The sequence below is a fragment of the Talpa europaea genome (genome assembly GCF_964194135.1).
Source record: "Talpa europaea genome assembly, chromosome: 5".
Classification (NCBI taxonomy): domain Eukaryota; kingdom Metazoa; phylum Chordata; class Mammalia; order Eulipotyphla; family Talpidae; genus Talpa; species Talpa europaea.
The window spans coordinates 15,978,798-16,001,961 of NC_140071.1; the positions used below are offsets into that span (position 1 = coordinate 15,978,798).

At 42.2% G+C, this 23,164-nt stretch overlaps 1 protein-coding gene across 1 annotated transcript in view; it reads left to right on the forward strand.

Annotated features, from left to right (window-relative positions):
• Window positions 1–23,164, forward strand: part of NPR3 (natriuretic peptide receptor 3) — a gene marked incomplete at both ends in the record, with an annotated part of 51,357 nt that overhangs the window by 18,893 nt on the left and 9,300 nt on the right. Inside the window, one exon of the mRNA XM_084233773.1 lies at window positions 2,035–2,201. Within this exon, the coding sequence (XP_084089899.1) occupies window positions 2,035–2,201 (167 nt within the window). The remainder of the gene's footprint in view (window positions 1–2,034; window positions 2,202–23,164) is intronic.

Sequence of the window (23,164 nt, forward strand, 5' to 3'; positions counted from 1 at the left end):
AGACCTCGTTGGTGTTTTTAAGGAGGTTCCCTATGGGAGGAGGAGGACTTTATCAAGTTTTCTTTGGTAGCCTGAAATTTAATCTTGTGCTCATTGAGAGTGGATCTAGCCCTTAATGAATTGTGTCCTCAGGTCTGTCTGATTTATCCCTTAACAGCTCCCTTGTTCGTACTAGGCAATTAATAAATGGTGGCTATTATTAGGATGATGATTATACAGGTGCCTCCACAAATTCTTTGTCTCTGTCTTTTCTCATGCTTTGAGAAGGCAGCAGACGGAGGCCCCCAGCTGCCCGCCCTTCCTCTTGTTAAAATCCTATTTGCACAGTTAGGGCCAGGCTGATGCCTCCTTCTCCCATGAAACCTTCCCCTGTTGGGGCTCACTGCCTCGTCCCCTATACACTGCACCGTTTCTTTATTGCTGCCCCCTCATCCCCCATGCCATAGCGAGCTGTGACCCTGTAGTATCTTCAGCTGGTGACACGTCAGTCTCTAAATTCCTCCTTTGAAGGTGGTGGAGACTGTTCTGGACAGTCACGTTCCCCACTGTAGCTATCACAGAACCTTGCACCTGGTACCCAGTTAGGCCAGGCTTGTCTGATTTAAGTGGTCATGGGAATTCCAAAGCCAACAGCATCTCACTGAACGAAGAGGAGAGTGAGCCCTGGGGGGCCCTTCCAGCCTCTCCAGGGGTGTCCACATTGCTCAGCAGGGCTCCAGCATCTGCTGTGGAGTCAGGAATCATAGGGAACAAGTGACCTTGGCATTGGACCCGAGCAGGTTGAATGCCTTGAAGAGATTTCAGGAATCATGATAATTCATAGGAACAATGACTGTCACAAGTTAGGGGTCCATGTTTCCTTTAGGTGGCCTGCATATGACATGCTTTCTCAAAAACCAAATAGCAAAGAGAAGGGTAATGATTTAATACCCTTGTAATTTACCTGTGCTTTTGTGAAGAGGCGGGCGGTGAAGGAGCGGGGTGCCAGCTTCTCCATGCTTCGATCTCCTCATCTTGAAAACAGTGGGGGTAACTGCTTTTTCAAATACTAGTTATAAAATATCCTGTCTCCTTGAGCATTTCATTTTTATGCTTTGTGCTTTATTCCCCCTCACCCCAATCCTCCTGCTTTTAATACTTTTTCTTTTCTTAATGCACCTCTGAGGACTTTCAGTATAATTCTGAATGGAATGATCTTACTTCAGTTTTCATTTTATTTTTTGATTTCTCTTTATTGGTGTATTTGTTTATTGAGAGAATAGTTGTACTCACATTGTGGGGTCTTGTGAGATTAAATGAGTTTATACATTTCATTGCTCAGTGAGATTTCACTATTACAGAGGCACTCTCTGACTGTTAGCAATTTTCATTTCTTCACTATTGATGAATATTGTCAATCAACAATTTATATCATGTGGCCAACACTGGAGAGAGAGAGAGAGAGAGAGAAAGAGAGAGAGAGAGAGAGAGTGTGTGTGTGTGTGAGAGAGAGAGAGAGAGAGAGAGAAATGCTCACCTTCACCTAGGTTACTTTTCACTCTGAAGGGGTGCAAGAAGTATTTCAAGAAATATCAACCATCGCTAAGTGATTTCTTTCAACAGGCTCTGTAATATTTGTGCATATCTGTCGTCAGACTGCAGCTGTTGTGTATCGACATAACCATCAGGTTTATTGCTCACAGTAGTACCTTGGCCTCAGGTATTACAAAGTAAGTGTGAGTGGAAGGAAATAAAAGGGAATAAAACCACTTCGCACCCTGGCTGTGCTGCATGTCCAGAAGGCAGAAAATCACCTTTATGTGGCTATTATGAGGCGGTGAACTCAACAGCGCTTTCTTTCTCTCCCGAGTTTCAAAGGGCACAGTCTTTTCCTTTGACGGCCTGACACTGTCACCTTCTACCTTAGTGCAAAACTGTGACAATACCTCTTGCCCCTGCTGCCAGAAGTAACATGTAGAGACACAGTTGCAAAGGGAGAATGGCCCCTTTATGGTGACCGGCTCAGAATTATAAATATTTTTATTTCTCCCGTAGGAGATGGCTCGTGGAAGAGAGGAGACAAACACGACTTTGAAGCTAAGCAAGCGTACTCATCCCTCCAAACAATCACTCTACTGAGGACAGTGAAACCTGAGTTTGAGAAGTTTTCCATGGAGGTGAAAAGTTCTGTTGAGAAACAAGGACTCAATGAGGAGGATTACGTAAGTGCTTGATTATGAGCCTAGACCTTGGGCATCCTGAAAACAGTCTTCTAATTAAATCAGAGGTGACAAAGTGTCCCATTCTGAGCCATTCAAAGATTCCCAGGTTCAGTTCTGAATGTCCCTGTTGCTTTCTATGCGTGCCTTCTTCTCGCTGGTTTTCCTCTCTCCCTCCCCTCCCCCCCCCTTTTCCAACTGTTGCGGGAAGGAAAATGGCCTTTTGTGGGTACTTGTGGTCATGCTGAGCAGAGGTCTGTAGACTTCCATCAACTCTTCGGCTAGGAGCATGTTCGGGAGAAGATGAAGGAAGGAGTGGCAATGTTTTGCATGCCTTATTTTTCCAAAATTTGGTGGCAGAAGTTGTTTTTGGGTTTTAGAAGGCTCTTTCTTTGGGTCATCTGGCCCAGTTAGTGGCAAGTGTGCTTCTCTCTGTGTGTTCTTGTCCACTTCTGCTGTTTCCTATCAAGTATTCTAGAGTTTCCTGCTCCATAGTGTTGCTGTTGCCAATGCATTTTCTAGGAGTGGATTAAGGTCAGAATTGTAGACCAGGCTAAGTATTAAGCAGAGAGACTCCTTTAGAGGGGCATTGAGGTCAGCTGACCACATCTTACTTGGTGCCTCTGCTACATGTTGCTGTGTCACCCCTCTTTACTTCTTTTAAAATAAAAGATTTTCCTTTGTTTAACTGTCTCACAAACCTCTGTATCACTGCTGCAGATCCTTTCTCAAAACAGGATGAGCAGAGGCCCCTCTGGCTCATTGGGCAGGTGGCTGGTCTTCCAAACCGTGGACTCTGTCTTTAAAGCAGAAAGGAACACGTTATTAATGATAGCTAGATGGCTATCATTATCCACATTGGATAATGACCCACTTCGAAAGAGGGGATCATTTCTGATCAGGGACCCTCCTAATTTCTTCACCTGAGTTCTGTAGAATACAGGCATTGGCTTCAGATGGAGCTGCACTCAGAGCCTGGATCTAGCACCTCAGTAGTGTGAGGTGGGGCAAATTTCTCAGTCTCCCTGATCCAAATTCCTCTTCTCTTTTGGGAGGATTATAGATATACTATCTGAAGCATTCAGCACTATACCTGTCAAAAAGTTGGGACTCAGTAAAGGACACATCTTTTATACTTGTGCTATATTATACTTTATAGGAATTTGTTGTCAAATTATATACAGAGGGTCTTAGAAATATATTAGTAGTGTCTTCAATATTTTATATATTATATACCCTTAAAGTATCCTTTGACTTCTAAATCAGCATTGTCCTGTAGTTATATAATGTGAGCCACACCTTATAAATTTTAGAAATTTTCTAGTAATCACATTTAAAAAAATGTAAAAAATGGTGAAATTGATTTTAATAATGCACTTTAACTCAAATGTTAAAAATATTTCAACATTTAATCAAGGTAAAAATTATGAGTGAAAATTTTTTTTTTAAATTGTACACAGACTTTGAAATCCAATGTGTATTTTACTCTGACAGCATAGTCCCAAGTATGAAAGAAGTAGAGTGTCTGCAGTAGAGCCCCAGTTTATGGAAACCTGTGATAGTGTTGCCATCTTCCAAACCCTTTGCCTGAGGAATATGAAAGAACACAGAGGGCACTGAGCTTACTTCAGTGGTACTGCCTTTAGAAGGCTGTCCCAATATTGAAAATATCGAAGTCTTGACGTATGCTGTTTTACTTTATTAGATTCATACTAATTTTCTGGTATAAAAGCTCAAAAATTGTGTCATTTTGTCTGGCCTCCTTCCTGAGGTTGTTGATGTTCAACAGTCTTCAGCAGAGGTTGTCCTCATAATGATATCCATTGGGCAAATTTGGCATCCCAACACACTACTGGATAATTCTTCTTGGTCATCCGTTATTCTGTGTTCAGCATATTAATCTTAATTTAATGGCAGTGTAAGCACAATCTCATCAGGGAAAGTATACCTGCTACAAAGATCATACCATCTTCTAAACCAAATACTAGCGCTTTAGAGATTATCTCTAGTAGTAGATTACAATACTCTTTTCTTTGTGCCATCATTAAAACCTACTTTATAAATAAAATTATAATTTTAAGTAGAAGTTAGAGCTCATTATAATAACCTATTCCGGTTCTGAAGATTAGTTCCTCTTTCCTACTTACATGTGTTTTAGTTGTGCCCATTGAGTTCCCCCTGTAGATATTTATCGGGTGAATATTATGGAAGAGGGGGCTTTGGGAGCCAAAAAATGGGAGCTGGTGTGGCCGGGCCTCACAGCTGCTAGCCCTTGATCTAATGCAATTGGAGATGGTAAACAAGACAAGACTGGTGTTCTTCTGTCTAGAACTCCTCTCTTTTCTAGGTCTTTGTGCTGCTCTTATTTGTACTAATCGGAGCCAGGCATTCGATTTCACTTAGACTGTGGGTGACTATGTTGGGAGATAGTATTGGGTTTCCACAATAGGGTGTTTAAAGCTCTTTGGGGAGCATCAGAATCTAAAGTTAGAAGAGAAGCCCACTGGAGAGGCCCTTGAGCGTCACTGGGGCGCCGGCAAGGCTCGGACAAGGGCTCCCCAGGTGCTTGCCTGCGCTTGTCTGGTGGTTTTTCCAGGTCACCCACACGGTTGGTGGCTCTTGCTCACGGGTGTCTTCATGGAGGTGTTTGGCCTCTACCACAAGAGTGGTTCCAATTCCAGAGCACTGGCATTTAATTTAGAATGCGCTGTGTGGTGGCTGAGCCAAGATCAGCTGCATTCCCTGACTCCTGGCTGCGTGACTTTCTTTTTCCACTACATCAGTCTGACCCTTTTAATAACAATGTGCCTGACATGGGGTTGAACCCATGACCCGAAGATTAAATGTCTCGGGCCCTACAAGTGAGCCTGGCAGGCAACACAGGCTGGAGTATTTCCTTCCTTACCCTGCACACTGCCTGCCCCCATGCACGCTTCAGGTGTCAATTTCTCTTTACTCTTTCACACACTTGACAGTCTGGCTAGGACTCTGTCTCCTCTTCATCTGTAGTGACTTGTTTTCCTCTGAAGTATAAACCCTTATTTCCTAGACCATCAGGTGCTATTTATTGAGTACCCAGGAGAGCAGGTTCAGGACATGTGGTGGTCCAGTCTGGGGTGGAATACTCACCACCTAAAAATGCTTAAACAGGTATGCAGATACCCACAACCATACGTTCTGGAAGGCCACAGAGCTGCATGCATGTGTCAACATGGACATAAAATGTCATTCACCTCTCAGTGTAAAGCTCTCTGAAGTTCTGACGGTCCTCACAGAGGTCTGGACAGCATATCCACTGCACACCAAATGTGGTGCATGCGTGACTATATTCATTCCTACAGAAATGAAATCAAACACACGGGAGTGGGTACTTTAGTAGGTGGCTCTTTCCAAATTCTCCCAAGTTTCCCTGACTTCTGTGTGGATGAGGGTTTCTTGACTCAGGGTGCATTAACTTCATAATTATGTTCAAAATTTTGGGTGCACATGTGTATATTTTTGGAGAGAGGGGCTAAGACCTCGCCTCTGATTCTTTATGGGATCAGTGTCCCAGACAGCTAGGAATCATTGCTTTTGACCCTGGCAGGTCAGCATACCTTTACCCGGTTCTTGTCTCAAGTCTGGCTTATTCACAAGGATGAGGTACAACATTGCGTGCACAGGGGTTGCACTGAAAAGCTGCTCCCCTGGACAGCAATGAAGAAACACCTGCATGTTCTAACACTTCCTAATCTTACATTGTAAAATTATTAGTTTTATCTTGGAGATGATAAAGCTCTTCCTTCATTCATTTTGTGGTAGGCAGTCAGGCCAGTCTTTTCAGTTCCCAGGGTGTTGGTGTTATGTTTGTGAGAGGTAGACTTAGCTTTGTCCCTGACGCTGTTTCTCAGTGTAGATGGCGCTGATGTTGGAGACATCCTCCCCCTCTGGCTGCTTCTTTGACTTCTCAGTCCTGTAAATCCCACTCTTGCTCTTGCCCCGTTCACCCTATTGTTTGGCACTTCCGAGACCTTAACTGTTGGCTCTCCCCATGGATGTAGCTTGTCTCCTTGCCCCGAAGTTGTTTACATCAAAACAACACATGACCTTTTAGATTTAAAGCAATATAATTAATGTAAAGGATCCACATTGTGAATATCAATGAATTCATTTTCCTCTGAAGTGTTATAGACAAACACGAACCTCCTTTTCTGCTGACCCTGCCTCCCATTCCTTAGAAGCAATAATCCTTAATGTTGGAATTGGCTTCTTCTGCTGTTCCCTCCTATATGTCTGCAGCCTTTTTTTTTTTTTTTAAGATTTATTTATTTATTTATACAAGCACTGGGTACAGTCAGAAGCAGGGGAGGGTGAGAGAATTCACCAGAGCCGGAGCGGGGAGCACAACAGGCAGACTGACGAAGTACACTGCTGAGGGGAGCAGCGGGCATGGCAGGAGAGGCCTGTCGTGCCATGTGGGACCCTCGCCGTTGGCCAGGGGTGGAACCCGGCACTGCAGAGGCTGCAGGCAGCTTCACAGCCCAGTGCTCAACCACTGCGCCACCAGAGGAGGCGCAGTCTACAACCTACTTATACTGCTGTTAATGATAATACATTTTTAAAAATTATCTCTTGCTCTTCTAAAACAGAAAAAAATTTAACCTCTTTCATTCTGTGATCATATTTTTAATTTCCAAGCGCTCTCTTATGCCGTGAGTGCCTCTATTAAAAAAAACAAACAAAAACAAACCCTGATCTTATTTCCTGGCTGCAGTATTGTGAGTTTACCCATTCATCAGTTCTAGAAATCACTTCATTCACATTCTTTTTTTTTTTTTTTTTTTTTTTTTTTTCAATTTTCAACTAAGGCATTTTATTTACACTTCATTCACATTCTAACTTATCTAAGATTGGGATTCACTTTACAGTTGGTGGACTGTCATAATTTAAGAAGTAGAACATTTTCTTCTAAGGGCACACAAAACAAAGGTGCGTCTTATAATTGCTGCTGTCTTACATTTGTTTAGAATATTTAAAATAGTTTTCTTGTGCTTCCTGTATGGGCTATTTCTTTCAAGTGCTCTTTTTTGAATATTAAATTTGATCTCTTTCCTTTCTTATTACAACCTTCTCTTGAGATGTTGGTAATCCTCAACTGTATGTTTACATTTAAGGGTGAGATGTTAAAGAACTCTCCAGAAGCTCTCTGTGTGTGGGGATGTGGGATGTATTTCGTAGTGGACTTTATTATAGGACAATATGATGACCAGCTAACTTTTTCAAATATGATTATCTGGAGTTGTTTCCTTAGGCTGGTCAATTTTACTAAAGAATTCACCTCCAAACCCCTCTGGAGAGTCATAAGGCTGCCCTACACTCTGGGAGCCAAGGGATGGGGAGTCTCTCCTTTAGGACTGCATGAAACTTCCATTTTACGCTTCACCCAATCTCCAGCTGTGCTTGGTATCCTTCCATCCAGATATTCTTTGCATCAACATTTTCAAACAACAGATCTGTCTTCTGTCCGCATGGAAAGGGGCAATTATTTTTTCTCTGTAAGGTTTGGGGTGAGGAATCTAACTTTTGTGTTCTTTATGCAGATTTTCAGTTAATTTTGCTATTTTCGACCCATTGCATCTTTACCTCCAGAGACAGCCAGTGTCTCCAATAGGAGCCTCCGGAGTGGAGCTCTTTGCTTTTTGTTGAAGTTCCCGACATGCTCCTGTGCACACTTGCAGTTACTCAGGTGTCTTTGACATCAGTTACCCCTTTCCAACTTGCACATATTTGCTGACATTTCATTTCTCATCTACTATTTTCTTCCTGTATTCTTTTGATTTGCAAGTTTAAAATTTTAAAAATTCCTCTGTTGTCATTTTGATGGGGATTTTGAGGGAATATGTGTTTTAATGTCTGTGATTTATAAGAATTTCTGGATTGTTGAATCATATGGATTGAAGATGGTGGTGCTTTTTGTTGTTGTTGTTTTGGGGGGATCTTGTTATATTCAAATCAAAGAAGGAAGAGGGAAATAGAGAGTGTATATGTGCGTTTGCAGAGGGGATCAACATGTTTGTATTGCTCCTTTATAAATACCTGTATGATAAGTTTCTCTTCTAGTGCCTACTTTTTCTTGATTTACTAGCTTAATTTCTTACCCTTTCAGACACACTGGCCTTCTTTAATTCTTTCAAGGTAATTGTATATCGGTAGCATGCATTAACAATAATACATACTCATTAAGAAACGCTTGTTCTTTTACAGGTCTGTTAGACTGGTATAAGAAGGCTTTATTTTACTACCCGCCCAGTCTAAACTGTTTCCTTTAACACAACTCTCATGCCAACCTCATTTGAAAAATAATATTTTGTGTACATCATCTAGGAATCCTGTTATTAGTGATAGCAGAATTTGAGGTTTTAAAATAGATTTTTAAAAAGCCAAATTGACTCAGTTGCAAGGATGAAAAATAAGATATTTACATAAAAATAATTGGAGCTGTTTGTGTCCTAGCGAGTTATTTATAATCTGCAGTGACAGCAATTTTATACTCTTTCTAGAATCTGTCAGGACTCTTTTATTGTAAAGTGCTTCAGAAAAAAATTTTTAAAGACATTTGAAGGTAGAAACTGGTTAAGTGGGCCCCCAAGAAGGACCCAGTTATAGTCCCATACAACCTTGGAGAGCAGAGACCATTTCTTGGTAGTCACCAGCACTGGAGACAGCATCATTCTAGAGCCGACGGTAGTCCTGCCAGCAAGGACCTGGGAAAGTCCATAAATCTGGGCTGAGAAAGTTTGTGGCCAGACCCTTTTACTTTTTAGGGTTTCTTCTCTAAAACCAGAGATTTGTGTGCTTTTTTAAAAAAAATATTTATTTATTTATGCATATAAGAGCTGAGGCACAGTCCAGAGGTGTGGGGGCTGAGAGGATTCACCAGAGACAGAGTGGGAAACAGAACAGGCAGACTGACGAAATACACTGCTGAGGGGAGCAGCGGACGAGACAGGAGAGGTCAGCTGCGCCATGTGGGTTGCTCCCTGATGGGCCGGGGATTGAACTCATGCTGCAGAGGCTTCAGATTGCTTCATAGTGTAGTGCTTAACCCCTTGAGGCACGAGGGAGGCACTACCTCAAAGGGCTTTCCCATTCCCAATTTCTGTTGTTACATGTTGAAAGTGTTTTCTAACCTTAGTCTTAATTTAGAGGCTGTGTTTCATTGTCACTATACGTTGTCATTGTCATATATTTCATTATCAAATTTATTTATCCTTTATTGAAAAATCACAGTGTAAAATGATCACAGGCCCCTCTTCCCCATTTTAGAGAGTTTTACTACAATGAAGTATTCTCCTGCATGTAACATTACATCAGAAAAATCTTTTGGAAATTTTCAAGACTCTAGCTTTAAAATACAAAGGACCAACTTTTTCTCAGTTCCAAACTGGTCACCATTCTGTGGCCTGTAACTGTTTGCATGTGCACAGCTGACCTTTGTGTTCAGAAATTAAGTAATTGCAATGTTCTGCTCCAATTTGCATCTGTACAGATACAGTTGCAAGTGCAGTTTTGCCAATACAAGGGTAGAGCTTAGTTTTGAAGGGAGGGTCTGCGAGCTTAGTTTTTAAGGGAGGGTCTGCGGTTTTTTTTTTTTTTTTTTTTAATATATAGTGTTTCTCCTGTTCTCCATCTCAGAGAAGATTTTTTGTTGTTATTACAGAAAGGTTTTAGTTAAAAGAATGCTCAGGGTCCATTTTTTCTTTTTTTGAAATAATGCTGCACCCTTAGTATTTCGGCTTTCCAATTCAGTTTCATACTTCTTAATGCGATCTCTGTTCTTCACTTGGGTTAGAATTTGGTAAATGCTGTTTTTATTTCTAACCAGGTATTCTGAGCAGGGGGTGATTTTATAACCTTGGATATTTGCTCGTTTGAGGTTAGCGGGCCACCCATAGCTTGTTTTTTCTCCTTATTTAAAAGTTGAAAATTTAACTAATTAAACAAATATTCGGGCAGTGTTGACTGCACAGCAGTATTGTTAGGCAGGAGGAATGCGCCTCTGGGTATTCCTCATTCCCAGTCTCCCTCCGACACTCATGTATGAAACGGGAGCCCCTGGGAGTGGACAATTTATCCAGCCCAAGTATTTGAACAGAGACAGGGCTTAATAAATCATTGTTTAGATAGGCCAGACATTACACTTTGGAAAGTCCAAAATGTTGAAAACCAATGCTTTCATTTCCTTCAATGACAGAAAGACCCTGCAGAAGATCTGTCTGAACCAACTTACATTTTGACACTGACTTTGCATGGAAGCCGTGTGGGAGGTGACATCAGTTGCAAAGTTATCACTAACATCTTGGCCAGACACTTCACCCCCATCTTGTCTTACATAATGTCATTTCATTGGAACTGGTTACTCTTACTGAAATTTTAAAAAAAGTCAGCAATTCAGTTAAAGCAATGAAAGGAAAAAATGCATCCAGGCAAGATGTATTCGCCTCACTTCTGCAAGACTGTGCACAGGCAAGCTTTTGTGTCTGCTGGGCTGCATCAAAATAGAAGGAGACTATACCCCCCTCCCCCCTTCTTTTGCTTTCACCCCCTTTCTTTAAAGTCAGCCAGGGAATAATTTGTCCAAATGAAAAGGCCCTTTCAGGCACTGGAGAGCTTTGCTAATTGTATTTGAAAGAATAAAAGCAAACCATAGTTGGCTTTTAACAACAGAAATATAATGAGTTCACATGCCAACATATTAATAAGATTAGTTTTATTAGGGAAATGCAATCAGGTGGACCATGGCTCTGCAGGAGGAATGACTTATTAAAAGTCATTCTTTTTTTTATATAGCTAAAGAAACATCAGTTGATTTTCCAAACACATTTAAATAGTTGTACTCAATCTAAAAGAAAAAATCACTTGCATTTTCTTGAAATAAAGGGAAATTGCTTTAAAATGGCTTATTCCTGGAATGTTGACATAGTCTTAGTTGTGTTAAATTAGAATATTTTAAAAACTTGGGACGCTCATGATGAGTTTTTTTTTTTATGGTTTGGTTGTCAAGCAGTATCTATTTGCTTGTGATTTCCACATATTGGCACGTTTGGATTTATTAATTGCAAAAGCGTTGCTGAACTGGTGCAAGCTGAAATATTCCAGGAAGAACCACAGCACCTATGAGAAATGACTTCCCCCAGTAACAGGCTTCATTGTGACCTTCTGAAAGACAATCATTGTGTTTTTTTCAACTTATGTGTGATGATATAATTTCAGTTAGAAAGATATTTTGCAATAACGGTGACAATATACTCAAATATGCATGACTAAAACAGCAATGCAGTGTGGAAATTTCACAACTGAAAGGCTAAACTGTTTTATTTTTTATCCTGCACTGTCGCTGCATGGAGTAGAAGGACATTCCACCACAGTTGGCCAAATCCTTCACCATGGAAACAAAAATTATTTTTCAGCATAGTCCAGTCACCTAAAATATGGACTATAGGGACAGCACCAGTTCAATTTGCAGAAAGTACATGTATTAACGGCAACAGTTACACTCACTGGTGTAAGCAAAGGAGCACGGGACAAAATTGCAGTGGATAAAAGCGCAGATGTCTTTTTTTTTTTTAACCCCCCTTCTGGGGCCTCTGGGTCACTGAATCCATCTTTCTCCACTTGGTGAGGACTCATTTACACAAAGATGCTGAGGGGTTGGTAGATGAGCTTTACTGGGATGTTGTGTTTAAAGCAGGAACCTGGAAAAGGGAATCTAAAGGTGGTGTTTTGTTCTTGGGTGTAGAGAAAAGTCTTGCAAGTGCCAGGATTTATTCTATTTACGAGAGAGCTCTGCTCGGACAAGGGCTCTGTAGTGAGATCACTCTGTGGAAGAAGCAGCGAGTTGCTTTCAGGACTCACACCCCTAACATGTAGCTTTGCATTTGTCTGAAGCAGCAGCAAGAAGGCGGCAACCCCCAGAATTTGACAGGACCCGAAGGGAAAGCTCACGCTTCAGCCTTCCAGCTTGAAGGGATCCCACGGGGCCCTGCCAGCTCCGTTGGCCTCAGTGCTAATAGAGGACTCTGGTGTTTGACGCTGACAGCAGCCGCAGGTTTTAAAGTCTCAGGGCAGAGTTCTGGTTCAGGAGGCCTGAGCAGCGATGCTGCTATCCCTGTGGGTGGATGTGGGGCAGAGCCCAAGGTGGCGGCTCAATAAATATGAATTGATGGGCATTTTAGTGACCTCAGGCCATGCCACCTTGTGTGCCAGAGACTTTCATCTGTGAAATGGAGAAAACCACACTGAGTTGTTCTTGGAAGTTATGAAAAATGATTGTAAAGGGGTTTTATAAGCTTAAGCACTTTGAGTGATAGTTTCCAAAGAAAGCAGCCGAGCGCTGAACACCCCAGTGTGTAGCACGCAGTGTGTAGTAGCCGTTTCGAATGACATCCTTCCTGGGGTCCAGCCAATTGTTAAAGAGAGGAACTAGAATAATATATTGCTGGGGTCTCAGGCCCTTTCAGTTATGAAATCTGAAAGTAGTACCAGTTGTAGGAAATTATTCTGGATTAGTCTTTATCTTCTGATCCTGCCCTGAGCCCCTCGCCTCCAAGAGTGAACTTGCTTTATTTTATAAAGTTCCAAAAATCTTGCTTCCCGAGGCTCTGATTTAGAGGTTGGGCGTAGGTGAACCATTTTTTTTTTTTTTTTGCATTATAGACAATTTGACAAAATCTGGGGAGTTTTATTAATGACTGCCTTTGCTTGGTTACCTCTATGGAGGTGGGGAATTGCTAATTCACTGCTAATTTCTACCCTTTCCTAAAGATCTTAATGAGTTATCAGTCCTTCCTCACGTTGGTTCCCCAGTGTGCCGACTGTTGCCATAAAATTACACTCACTCCAACTTGACACCATTTTCTCTCTTCTGTACTCAGCAGTGACATGTATTTATGGTAACCACATGTCCAAGAGTCTCTTGGGTTGCACAGTTTTCAGGTACAGTTCACATGTCCTCTGAGTGCACAGCTATCTCTGCTGCCACTCAACGCTGTGAATCACTGCATTTCGTAAACCTGCAGATGGTGAGTGATTAACTTGCACACCAGCAGCATTTAGAGTCCTTCCTTTGTCCGAGGCGTCGTGCTGGGTCCTGTGAGGACAACGCATACCTGTGAGGGTGGCTTCTGAAGGATGGGTAAGAAGAGATGGGTACAGACGAGCTTCCCAGGTGAGAAAAAAGTGGGAATCCAAACTTTGAAGTAGGACTGCATTAGACGTATTTAGGGAATAGTGAGCAAAATAACCTGGCTTGGCTGGAGGGATTTCCTTGAGGAGTAGCTTGGAAAGGTCTCTCTTTTGAAATCTGCTCTTTCCTTGGCTGCCAACCATCTCCAAGTTCTCTGCCTACATTGCAGTGTGCGTCCGAGTCTCCTCTCATAAGTCCTCTTTTCCACTTACTCCACAAATACTGTGTTCTGCAAGCTTCCTCCTTGACGCCCCCTTGCAGCTCAGCCCAGCAGAGCTCTATGGAGAGCAAGGCCCAGCCCAAAGATGAGGCGAGCAGAGACTGTTGTCAGGTGGATGGGCCCATGGGAAATTGGAAGTGGGTGCCTCAGGAGAGAAATTGGAGTTGTCAACACAAAGCAACAATCAAAATCAACAAGCAACTACAAACCAGAGACACACTACGAGGTGGGTGGGAAGGGGCGGGGAAAGGAAGGACTAGAGTCAAAATAAGGGGGGAGTGCAATTGTGTGGGGAATATAACCATAATGAAAATGCATACATTGTGCAAAGATGGAAAAAGATGTAAGAATTATATAAAATAAAATATTTAAATTAAAAAAATAATAACAGAAAGGGAAAAAATAAATAAAAAACAAACAAAAAAAAAAACCCAACAAAGAACATGTTCTGCACCCAGAGGGAGTAGGAAGTAGGAGATTACGAACAAAAGAGACTTTCAAGGATGCTGAAAGTAGAGCTCCTGATGAGATCTGGGTCTGCTGATGAGACCTGGGCGGTCTGTGGACCAGGAGCATCAGCATTGCCTGAAAGGAAGTGTCTTAGCTCCCCCCACCCACAACCAGGACCTACTGACTCAGAAGCTGCATGTGGACAATAGACTCAGGTGAGCTGTATGCACAGTGAAGTCTGAGAAACATTGGTCGAGGGTCTGTCCATGAGGGTGAGTTGATGAAATTGAGTGGAGACAAAATTCATGAAACTAATAGCAGTCCAGGAACCAAGAGACTGCAGTGTTGAATGAATGAATAATGCCCAGGGAAGCTGAACTGGCCTGGTATGAAAGCATTAATGTGGGTGGAGAGGAAGAATGTGAGCTGACTCCCAACCTCCTTAATGAATTCATTATGCCCTGGGTCCGAGAGTCCTTGATTCAAATGGCAGTGATATTTGACAGTGATATTTGACAGGATTTTTGATGCCTCAGTTCTTTGAGAGCAATCTCTGATTAGTTTCCTCCCTTTATGTTCTATGTCTCAACTTTTAAAAACAAGTTACAGCTCCTTGTAGAAAATGATAAACTGACTACATGAGCAATAGGCTTAAAGAGATTAAATGTATTTTTCTGCATTCATGTCAGTTTATAATTTTTTAAGCAATCCTGGAACTGATTTTAATAATTTGGTATCTATGAATAATATCCTTCTTCCTATCCACCCCTGGCTCCAACTTGATCCTATTTTCCCGATACTTAAATTTACCATGTGTTTGCGAGGATGAACTGCCTTATTCTTTCCCCCCTCCCTTCTGATATGCAGAAAACATCTTGGAAGTCTTATACATACATGTCAGAGAATTCAAATTCAGTCTTCCAAGAAGAGGCTGAGAAGTGTGGTGCTCTAGTCCGGGTGTGTGGGTTCTGTCTTTAGGGGGTTGCTTTGCTTGATAAACAAATTCATACTGATGAGAAAGATGCTGGTTGGAGTCAGGGGGCTAGAGTCCCAATGCAGCTGTCTTCAATAACCGGGAGACGTGGATTGGACCGGAGAGCCGCTGTGGTCTTTATTTTCTCATTTACATAGCTGGTGGCACTACATGAGCTCCAAATTCCCTTCAAGTTGTAAAGTTTTGTGATTATGAAATTCTTTTAGGTTGTAAAGAATGCCTGGGAGGTTAATGCCCAAGACATCTCAGGAGTTTCTTTGATGCAGTGGCCATTATATTTATTAAGCTCAGTGTCATTCTGCTTTTCAAAAATTAGGTCAATGTCCATGGTATAAAGTTCTGTTACATCCACATCTAGAATACTCTGCACAGTTTTGATTAACTTTTAACAGAGAAATGAAGTTTTCTCACATTAGTAGGTTATGTTCACCCTAACATTTTAAGAAAGAAATAGAGTATCTTTTAATTGCCCAGGGGAGAAGCAATTGTCTGATGAATAGACTTAAAAAGAACAGTCTCTTCAAAATATATAATTAGAGGTAGCATGATCCAACTTTGTGAAGACTGTTGGGGGTATTTCTTGAAATTTGGAGACTTAAATGAATTTTCAAACTGTAGACCTAAAGGGATATTTTTAGGATAGTTACAAAGAATGACTATTTTTTCTGGTAGTTAGTAAGCATATGAAACTCATTATTTGCATAGTTTCCAAAGGTTGTCTTAAAACGGTTCCAGAATGATTTAGATTAGTTCATTATGATGGATCCCAAATGAGATTGAGAAAGTGTTGATTGGTGTGTGGCCTTATTCTTTTAGGTTGATATTTGAGATCTGTAAATGTCTTTTTTAAAAAATTTATTGGTTTAAAAATTAAATAGAATTTTGGCTCAATATAGAAAATACAGAATTGGATAGGGCAAAACATCAATGTTGACCTTGTATTTTCATATGTGCTATTAGTACCGACTGTGGAAGTTTCTGCACTGTTATAGACTTCATTTAGGGGATTGATTAATACAGATAACCTTATTATGGGAAATTTCAAATATATACAAAAGTAGAGAGTACAGGACAGTGGTGTCCCATGCCCCCTCACTTAGCTTCAGCAGTTACCAACTCAGTTTCTGACTTCATCTATAACCTTTTCTTCAGCCTCAGCCCAACTCCTGATAATTTTGAAGCAAATCTAAGGCACTTTAATCTAATCTATAAATATTTCAGTATGTATTTTAAATATACAGGTTCTTTATTATTTTATCCAAATAAAATTTTTATACAGTGAAATCTGTAGATCTTACCTGTACAATTTGATCAGTCTTGATAAATGTGGATGTCCTTGTCACTACCATCCCAATCAAGATACAGGGAATTTGTACCTAAAATTCTTTTATGTCTCTTTCCAACCAATTTCCACCTGCCACAAACAACCACTTTCCCGTCCTTTTTACTGAGGTATACGTGACAAAATTATGTAAATTTAAGGTTTACCGTGTGATTTCATACATGTATATATTGTGGAATGGTTACAAACACATTGCATAGTTATGATTTTCTTATTTTTGTGATAAGTACATTTAAGATTTACTCTTTTACTCTGTCACAGGTAGACAACACAGTATTGGCTGTAGTGGCCGTGCTATATATAGATTCCCAGAACTGATTTCTCTTGTAACTGAAAGCTTGTACCCTTTGAACAGTGTCTCCTCATTTCTCACTTTGCCATGGTAACACCACTCACCTCTCCATTTCTATGAATTCAAGAGTTTTAGACTCGATGTATAAAAGAGATCATGTGGTATTTGTCTTTCTCTGCTTGGCTAATTTCACTTAGCATAATCTCTCTAGGTTCATTTATGACATCACAATAATGATGATGGCAGGATTTCTTTCTTTTTAATGCCTGAATAATATTCCATTGTTTATATCACATTTTCTTTATTCATTCATCAGCAGGCACTTAGCTCGTTTCCATGTGTTGGCTATTGTGAGTAACGCTGCAGTGAACATGAGGGTCAGACAGCGAAGGTCCTGATATATCTAGGTTAATGGATCATATGGTAATTCTGGTTTTAACTTTCTGAGGAAAAGCTGTACTGTTTTTCATAAAAGCCATATAAATTCTCACCCAAAGTTTCCCTTTTCTCCACATTTGCCAACACTTGTTACTTTATTTTTTGTAATAGTCTAAGAGGTGTGAGGTGCTATCTCACTTACAGTTTGGATATACATTTCTCTCCTGATCAGTGATGCTGAACAGCTTTTCATAGACCTGGTGGCCCTCAATATGTCTCCCTTGGCAAATGTCTCTTCCAGGTCCCTTTGCTCATTATAAAATCTGATTCTTTTTTTTTGCTATTGAGTTTCTTATATTTGCTCCTTACCAAAGATGATTTGCAAATATTTTACCCTCTTCCATAGGTTCCCTTTTCATTTTGATGGTTCCTCTGCTCTGCAGAATCTTTCTAGTTTGATGAAGACCTACTTGTTCTATTGTTTTATCCAAAACACATTGCCAAGACCAATGCCAAGGAGATTTTGTCAAAACAGATTTCCCTATATTTTCTTCCAGTAGTTTCCAGGTTCCAGGTCTTACATGCAAGTCTTTCATCCATTCAAATTAATTTTTGTGAGTAGCTTGAGATAGTGGTCCAGTTTCCTTCCTTTATGTGTATATATTCTGTCTTCCTAACATCATGCATTGAAGAGACTATCCTTTCTCCATTTTAGAAGCATTTATATAAAAGGTGTTTATATGGTCCAAAAAGTTTTGATAGAGAAATAACATTTAAGAACTTAAAAGGTTTACTTACGTGAAACATCCATTTTCCCTTGATGAAACTCATTTTCATTTGGGGAAATGAAACTTTGCTACATTTTTTATTATTTATCAAAGTTGTTGTTATTATCAAGAATCAGGAAATATAGAACAAAGATCCTTCAAAAGCAAATCATCACAGCCCTACAATGAGCCTCACAGGACACGTGGGGTGTCTGCTGCCCGCCCCATCCTCCTGCCATTGGATTTTGGTTCATGCATTTGCTCACCTTGATATTGTGCCTGACAGGAATGCAGGTCCTGGGAAGAGCAGCCAGTGAGTGTGCAGCCTAGTGTGTGGGGGTTGGTCACCAGGCTTTCCAGAGGCACATCAGTCCGTCACTGCCGGGATGTCAAGGCCAAGGACAGATTTCTCATTCGCTCATCTGAAAGCCAGAAACAATTATGTCATTATGAATGTGCACTTCTCAACTAAGCCAAGGGCGATGGGTGATGAGAAGCATCCGTATGTGACGCGTGTGTGACACATTCAAAGGGCAAATGTATCAGATGACTGAATTCCCTGTAAGAACGTTGGGAGAACTTTTTAGAGTGCCTCTCATCTGCTCATGCTTCACAACCACCAATTCCAGGAGTCCAGTTCCACGGAGTTCTCCCCCCTGCTTGCTCCCCACAAGGAGGCCCCTGGGAGCTTTCCTTGCTGAGGTTTCCTCATGTAAATGGCTGCCATATGCAGCACCAGGCTGCACTGGGCCTGCACCGCTGCTCTGACTATTAAAGGAGCAAGCAGTTGCTGTCATTACTCATAATGAGGTCTCCTAACTTGACTTAACGGGTGTTGCGTGTCCCAGCACTGCTTTTGTTGAATCATCCGTTCTGTCTTGGGTATTGAGAGGAAAGGTCTGCTTCTCTTGGCAGGCACCACGCTTGAGGCTTCAGACCTCAGTTGATTTGCCTGACTAGAGCATTGGGATGGGGTGGAGCCAAGGCCAGGATGGAGACAGGATGGTCATCCTCGGATAAAGTGCCACTTCCCAGAAATCCTAACCTCAGTCTTGGGAGAGAGAAGGTGGCCAAGGGGGTACAGTGATGCCTTGGCCAAGCAGAGCTGGGTCCGGGTGCTCTCTGTGACAAGCTGCCTGGCTGTTAGCCACTCCCCCTTGCATTTCCTCAGAGTTCAACTGGGATAAAGATGCCTATTTTCAACTTAAATTTCCTTCAGTCTCAAATAAGTCAGCAAATGACCAAATGCAAATTCCCTGCAGACAGATCCAGGAGAGGCGAGCAGACTTTGGGGTATCTGTAAGAGTGAGAACTTCTCTTTAGTGTTGAAGAAGTTGGGATTATGGAAATTCCTGCTGTTTCCCTGCCTGAATCCTATGCATTTACTTTCTTGATTTAAAAGAAAATTGAATGAAAACTGTCTGTTTTATTGCATGGCAGGCACAAACAGTGCTCACCACTAGCCTCATGTTCTCTAACTGTTGGCCAGTCCATGCGGCTGCCATCTGCTGCCTGCGTCTCCATGGCCCAGGAATGCGGGACCAGGTTCTGATTCTTATTAACCAGACAAGATGCTGCTGCCCTTGTTTCAGCTCCGATGGAGAAAGGGCAGGTTCTGCACCTATCCAGATTTCCCTTTCCCTGTCTCTCCTTCACCCTAACAGGAGGTTAAGGAGCTTATCTTTTTCACAAGACTCATCAGAAACGCCAAGCACCCCCTATGGCCCTCTCTTGCCTTGGGAACCAGTGGTCTGTGGTAAGGAAGGCAGCCTCACTGTGATAGACTGAGCTCACGTGGGCGCCACTAGCCAAACCCTTGGTCAGCTTCTCATGCATTTAACTTGGGTAGCTTTTTCCTTTGCAGGCCGGCTCAGCTATCAGATGGCCCTGGGGAGCTAGATACTGCGTGCCACTTACTCTCACTTTACAGAACAGCTGAGGCACACAGCCCTCTTTGCGTACTTGCACAAGCATTGAGGAATTTGTCTATGAATTTGCATCCTCAAAGAGAGTGCAGCCTGTTGTGAATGGCAACTCTTTGTATTCCGTTAAAAAATAACAGGATTTCTATTCAGTTTTCTTCACGATAGGGGAATAAATAGACATGATTGACAGGTGCTATCAGAAAGGAAGGCCAAAGGCAAAAATAGCATTTCTCCATTTGAAATTCCTGCTGCCTACGGTCAACTACCAGAGGACAAAATCAAGAGATTTGCAATGCAATGATAGGAGAGACAACGTCAGCATGCTAGCGTGTTCTGGCAAACTCCCAGAGTGAGCAGACGATGGTGAGTGAATGGAAGATGGTGGAAGATGGTGAGTTCCATCCTGTTTGAATGATGCTTTCCTTGATACCCAGCACAAATAATCATCACCTGTGCTTGCCCCGCACCGGGGTTCACTTCATAGCTGCCTGGCTGGAATCTGTGTGTGTGGTGTGTGGAGTGGAGACCATCTGTGTGTATGGTGTGTGGAGTGGGGCCTGTGTGTGTGGAATGTGGAGTGGAGTCCATCTGTGTGTGTGGTGTGTGGAGTCAGGCCTGAGTGTGTGGTGTGTGGAGTGGAGTCCATCTGTGTGTGGTGTGTGGAGTGAGGCCTGAGTGTGTGGTGTGTGGAGTGGAGTCCGTCTGTATGGTGTGGAGTGGCGGTATATTGTTTAGTTGAGGTTGTAAACCCAGGAATCATGAACTGTATTTTTTTTTTTAACTCATTTTGTTCAGCATCTAGCAGGGAAATTGGCTGCATTTAGGAATTTCATGAAGTCCTATGGCTAACGGTAAGGAATGGCTGGCGGGAAGAACCTTCTGGCTACAATAATGCTAAATACTAGAATAGGTCACTCAGTGACCTCCGTCACGACAGCATGAGGTGTCAGTCAGGAGTCTGAGGTTCAAGTATTGCTCTGAGCAGGGAATAAAACAGACGACCTTGCTCCTTTCAGCCCAGAGGTCTAGTGGAAAGTGTTCCAAAGGCAACTTAATACTCTGGATTTTTTTTTTCTCCCTCGTTTTTCTTTTTAATTTGCACTTCCTATTTTCAGTGTCTATAATGTGCTAACGGGCTTTCCTCCCATTAAAAAACACGTGTGGATGTGAGAATGTTCTCCTCGAGAAAAGATGGCCTCTAGGGTTTTGCTTTTGGCTTGAGGTCCTATGAGGTAGGTGTTTTGAAACCTCCCCCGCAGCAGGCTGGGGTGCCAGTGAACCTTGGTGGGGGTCGGCAGCTCTCCTGCTAATTTTGGCAGGAGAGGGAGACACTCAGCCCCATTGAGAGGGAAAAAGGTGAATTTTTCAATCCATTTGCAAATCGGAATAAAGTGAGTCTCCAGACCCAGCATGTGTTCAGAGCTTATGGAGTCACTTCTACACCAAACCTGATAGAAAAGAAGTGACCCAAGTTCATGCTTCTTCCATCCCGGATCATAGAGGGGGCAGCTTAGAGGGCCGATCACCAAGGGGAGGAGTGCAAAGGCCAGACCAGGCCACCATCTGATGCTGTGGGTGGCTGATGGTAGCCTGGTGGCCCTGCGTTAGGATTTTTTTTTTTAAAGATTTATTTATTCATGTGTACAAGAACCGGTGTACAGGCCAGATGTGCGGGAGGGTGAGAGGATTCACCAGAGACAGAGCGGGGAACAGAACAGGCGGACTGACTGAAATACACTGCTGAGGGGAGCAGCGGGCGAGACAGGAGAGGTCTGCTGCACCATGTGTGATTATCGCAGGCCGGGATCGAACCCGAGCAACAGAGGCCTCGGACAGCTCCACAGTGCTGCGCTCAACAGCCTGCACCACCAGGGGAGGCTCCTCTGCGTTAGTATTTTGAGGAGTCAGAAAGGAACAAGGAATATAGAGGGAGCAACCCTCAATTACAGAGAGGTTGAGGGCGACTGATACTCTTTGGCCCTCACTATAAGGAGAGGAGCAAAGGCAGAGATTTCCTAAGGCGCCTTACCTCTTTCATATCCCACGATTCTGCATTTCAGTGACTTCTGTCTGCAGCGGGACAGGTTTTAAGCTTTTATCAAAGAGGAGGTAGATCTTCTGAAAAAGGTTCTTCTCATTATGGCCTGGAAGTTAAATGACACTGCTGAAGTCCACTTATTAAAATGCATTAGCTCATCAGCATGCATACTTTCTCGGGCCCTGATGACTTCATGGCCTAAGTGAACATTTCATATTCCTTTGGAAAATTGAATTAGCACAGCCAACTCTGCAGAAAATTATCTTTGACTAGTAGATGTTATTTCTACACTATTCTTCTGTGCCTAAGAAAATAATGACTCTGAGACTTAAGCTTGACGCCTAAGAGTAAATGTCTCCCCTTGGCTTTTACAGTCCCAGGAACTGTTTTAGATGTTTTACATTCATTTCTTCATTTAAATGTTTTACATTTAGATGTTTTACATTCATTCCTTCCTTCTGAGAACTCTTTGAGATGAGTAGGTACCTTACCCCAGTTTAACCCACAAGCACATGGAAGGTAAGAGAGATGACGTAAGGTATCAGGATTAGCTCTTGAGTCTAGCAGTTAACTCAGAGCTCCCTGAGACCCCAGTACACTCTCCTACCTTCTGCCTCTCCCAGAGCATTCATGGACTTGACCAGCTTGAGATACTACACTTGGGAGGAATTAAGGGCTAGATGTTGTGGGAGAGAGCTGTGCGGAATGCCCGAGCATGAACAAGGAGCTTTAGTTTCCATAATGTGTAAAATGGGTCTATAAGATATGTCATGCCCATCTGTAGGGCACTCCTAAGTACTGCTATTAGGATTCAGAAACCAAGCTGAATCCCTAGATTTAGATTTCTCTGTCTCTTGTCAGTAACCATGACAAAAGCTAGCAATGAGTGCTGACTCTACTAGGTGCTGTTCAAAGTCTTTTCTACCCATTTAAACCTCATAGCAACCCCACGAGACCAGGACACTTGCTCTTCCTATATTCCAGTTGGGGGGAGGGAACCCAACTGGACCCAGAGTGGTGCAGAAACTAGGAAGTGGCAGAGCTAGGTAACAAGCCCAGGCTCTTTTAGTCATTATTATAAATTGCTTTTCAGCACTAAGCTCTTTTTATTTTATTTTTAATTTTAAAATTTAAAAAAAATTTTTACATCACTGTTCATTTTTAAATAATGTTTGCTTCCCACCACCCCCTCAGGTGTAGTCCCCATAGAGTTTACTCCCCCAATGCACCCGTGCACCATCACCTCAGTCCCCTGTGTGCCTCCCTCCCTCCCTCTGATCCCTCTCCTGCCTCCTCCCCTGCAGGATGTCTCTGGTTTATAATTGTCTGTTTTTGC